The following is a 4,223-nucleotide window of genomic DNA, read 5'->3' as shown; positions in this document are numbered from 1 at the left end:
GGGTGATTCGATCCAGTACGAGTATTTTCTCCTCATCGGTGTTGTTGGTCCAAAAAAAATATGGAACGTGGAGGTTTTGCGTGGTTTATAGGGCATTAAGTGCAGTCACAATTCGAAACGGATTTCCCATATCAATAGTTGATGAGTTATTTGTTGAGATTCAAGGGGCCATGTATTTCTCTAATCTTGACTTGTTTGCGAGATACCACCAAATTCGAGTTATACCGAAAGACGTGGAGAAAACAACATTTCGAACATATGAAGGACATTATGAGTTCTTGGTAATGTCATTTAGGTTATCTAATGCCCCATCCACTTTTCCAGCAACTATGAATGAGGTGTTTAGGATGTATCTGTGTCGTTTTGTTTTGGTTTTATTTGATGATATACTGATTTATAGTCCCACTTGGGCAAAACATTTGTTGCACTTACAAACCCTTCTAAATTTGTTACGACAACACCAACTAGTCGCCAAAAGGATTAATTGTAGTTTGTTCAAACAAGAATTTATTACCTTAGCCATGTAATTTCTATACAAGGTCTTAGTGTGGATCCATAAAAGATCTCATCCATAAAACAATGGTCTGCACCTAGAAATATGAAACAAGTTCGCAGTTTTCTTGGGCTGGCATGATATTATCGGAGGTTCATCCACAACTATGCAGCAATAGCTGGGCCCCTCACAGATCTACTTTACATGGTTTCTTTTGCCTGGAAAGATGCCACTCATGCTGCCTTTGACTCTCTCAAGAATAAGTTAAGTGCAGCGCCATTCCTAGCTTTGCCTGATTTCAGCCAAGAGTTCCAGCTAGAGACAAATGCTTCAGGTCAGGGCATTGGAGCACTACTTTCACAAAAAGGGAATCCAGTGGCATATTTTAGTCATAAGTTGAGTAACCGGATGTAGGAGACTTCCACCTACCATCGCAAGATGTTTGCAATCACCCAATCGGTTAGCAAATGGCGCCAAGGTAGAAGGTTCACCATTTACACTGACCAGCAGTCATTTAAGATCTTGACGAACCAAACAATTCAGACCCTGGAACAACAAAAATAGTTAAGTAAGTTGGTTGTCTTTGACTTTAATATTATATACCGTCCGGGAAAATTTAACCAAGCTTCTGATGGTCTTTCGCGTGTTACAAAGATAGTTTTCTCACTATCTCAGTACAAGGTTTTGACCTCGAAAATGAGCTCAAAATACTCAACAAAACACATCCAGAGCCTATTCTCTACAACATATTGTGCATGACTAGGCCACCCCTGATTCAAATTACTTTTCGAGTTAGACTTATTTTGTCGAGGAAGTTTGGTTGGTCCTGCTCATTCTACTCTACGACAGACCCTACTACTAAAATTTCATGAAACCGTTATTGGAGGTCATACCGGGGTGGCCCAAACCTATCATAGACTTGCTTCAAATTTTTATTGGAAGGGCATGAAAAAGGACGTCTATAACTGTGTAGCCTCTTGCCATGTCTGCCAGCAAATGAAAGATTCCCATCAATTGCGTGCAGGTCTGCTACGACTTATACCCAATCCTTCAATAGTGTTTGAGGATATCGCAATGGATTTCATTACTTGCTTTCCTAGTTGTAAAGATAAGTCCACTATAATGACGGTCGTAGATCGATTGTCAAAATATGGACACTTTATTGCATTGTCGTCTTCATTCACTACTCAGTCAGTTGCTGAAACTTTTGTGATTGGAATTGTTCGATTTCATGGCCCTCCAAGGTCTAGTGTGACTGATCGGGACCCTCGCTTCCTGTTGATGCTCGCATCAATACGGTCTTTCACATATCCATGCACAAACACTGTATGGGTAGCCCTGTTCAACAAATTATTCCTTTGAACCTGGACGATACAGCCTACATTATTCCTGAGACTTCTATGAGCCTCGAGGACAAGGTTTCTGTCTGGGACCGGAGTATTGTGGTGAGCCCACAAGATGACTTGGAGGACACATCAGTAGCCACCGTGGAGAAACACATTCAGTAAGAGAGTGGGGTTTTGAAAAGAAGTAAGCATGTGAGAACCCCTTCAACAAGCCTAACTAATTCCGTTGTGGGAACTAAGCGATGACAACGTGCCAGACAGATAGCCAATCTGTGGCTCTGAACAAATGTGTGGATCAATATCAACGTTGTTTTTTCATTGATGCTCTCACAAAATGGGTTGCGATGTTACCTTTGGCAGAATACTAATACAATACCGCATATCAGAATGACTCCATTTCGAGTTTTACATGGTAGAGACACACCTAGCGTAGCTCGCTACATTTTGGGTAGTAGCGAAATGATTGAAGCTTATCTGGTGGACAAAGATGAGTCTTTATCTCTCCTTAAAGCTGAATTTGCTCGTGCGCAGAATTGGATGAAGGTATTCGCTGACAAGAGTCGAAGGGAACTAACTTAGCAAGTGAGAGAATGGGTTTATGTCAAACTAAAACCGTATCGCCAGAATACTCTTCGCCTTCACCAGCAGCCGAAACTGGGAAGACGTTATTTTGGGCCTTTCAAAATCCTCAAACGTATTGGAGATGTCACTTACATAGTGGAACTACCTGATGATGCTCACATCCACCGGCTCTTTCACATATCAATGCTCTAACATTGTATAGGGTAGCCCTGTTCAATAAATTACTCCTTTGAACCCGAACGATACAATCTACATTATTCCTGAGACTTCTATAAACCTTGAGAACAAGGTTCCTGTCCGGGACGGGAGTATTGTTGTGATGTGAAAAATAAAGATGATTTTTTGGAGGTACAAAAACATCTTAGATATTTATTAAAACATTGTGGAAATGGGTAGAAAAAATATCTTTGATATTTATACTTAAAGAGAAATCTAGATAATTCGATACTTAGAGTAAAGTATAGAATAATCTTGATTTTGTTAGATATTTAGAAGATAGGGTCATCTAGATTTTTCTTGTAGATCCTTCTAGAATAATGTCTAGAAGCATTTGTATACTAGTTTAAATAGGGGTAACCATAGTCACATGTAATCAACCCAAATCAACTAGTCTTCTTTTATTTTAAAGTTTTCTTATTCAAAATATTCCCTCTCCTTTCTAACTTCCTCTTCTTAAGTTGAATCTTCCTATCTTAGTTAACGATCTTGGGCTAGCAGAAGGTTCCCCAATTATACTCTTCTTCTTCTATTCTCTACATGGTATCAGAGCCAATATTCATTTTTGACTTTTGAATTTTATTCAAGATCGGGTTAGTGGTAGATTCAACTTGTTTGTCGATATGTATTTTAGCAGTCATGTCAATGAACTGGGGATGGCGTTGTTGAATCGGTCAAATTACAAGGTATGAAAGACATGTATGGAATCATACCTTGTGGGAGATGATTTGTGGGATGTTGTTAATGGGAATTACCCACGTCCTCCTGCTGACGGACTGGAACATAACAGTGCATACAAGAGGTGGAAGTTGGTTAATGCGAAGGCAGAGTTCATTCTGAAGAGGACAATCTCCTTCGATTTATTCGATTACATTATAAAGTGTAAATCAACTCACGAGATATGGAGGACCCTCGATCGCTTGTTTAACAATAGGAATGAAGCTTGGTTGCAGATATTGGAGAATGAATTGGCTAACACCACTCAAGGTTATCCTCTATCTCAAAGTACCTTTTTAAGTTTAAGAACTTATATTCTGATATATCTTTGTTGAATCCGGAAGAGGCTATTTCTGAAGCACGAATGAGAAGAATTGTAATTCGTCGTTTGAATCCTGAATATATCCCATTTGTGACGTCGATTGAAGGATGGGCTCAACAACCATCCTTGGATGAATTTAAAAAATTTATTGTCATCACAAAAATTACTAGCCAAGCAGTTGGCTAGTGTGTTTGTGAAAGATGGTGAAGGAGATGCTCTTGTATTTAACAAGAGAAACTTCAAAGCAAAACCAAGAGATATGTCTCACTCTCGATCCTCAGGTGATCCTGAAAAGAAAGAAGAGTTTTCTAACTATTATGGCAAGAAGCCTCTTAAATGTTATCGATGGAGAAACATAGGACACATAAAAAGATATTCCCGAGCCAAAGAGAGCAATATGACACAAAAATTTGTTCAAGAAGAAGAAGAGTGGGAACAATGTTTAGCAGCTGAGGCTCGAGCAATAGATGCCATAATTTCCATTAATCTTGAAACAGAATGGATCGAGGATTTAGAATATAATATATTCGATCACTTGGGGAAGCAA

The 4,223-nt window shown here is 39.1% G+C and overlaps 1 protein-coding gene across 1 annotated transcript; it reads left to right on the top strand.

Moving 5' to 3' along the window:
- The first annotated feature begins 697 nt into the window (after positions 1–697).
- LOC107006108 lies at positions 698–2,418 on the top strand. The gene is made up of 4 exons (XM_015204745.1): positions 698–827; positions 1,518–1,737; positions 1,830–1,997; positions 2,226–2,418. Exons 1-4 carry the CDS (start codon positions 698–700, stop codon positions 2,416–2,418), a joined length of 711 nt encoding a protein of 236 aa, XP_015060231.1.
- Positions 2,419–4,223: the final 1,805 nt, after the last annotated feature.

Source organism: Solanum pennellii, chromosome 12 (assembly GCF_001406875.1).
Source record: "Solanum pennellii chromosome 12, SPENNV200".
Lineage (NCBI taxonomy): Eukaryota > Viridiplantae > Streptophyta > Magnoliopsida > Solanales > Solanaceae > Solanum > Solanum pennellii.
This window is presented reverse-complemented; position numbering and strand designations above follow the sequence as displayed.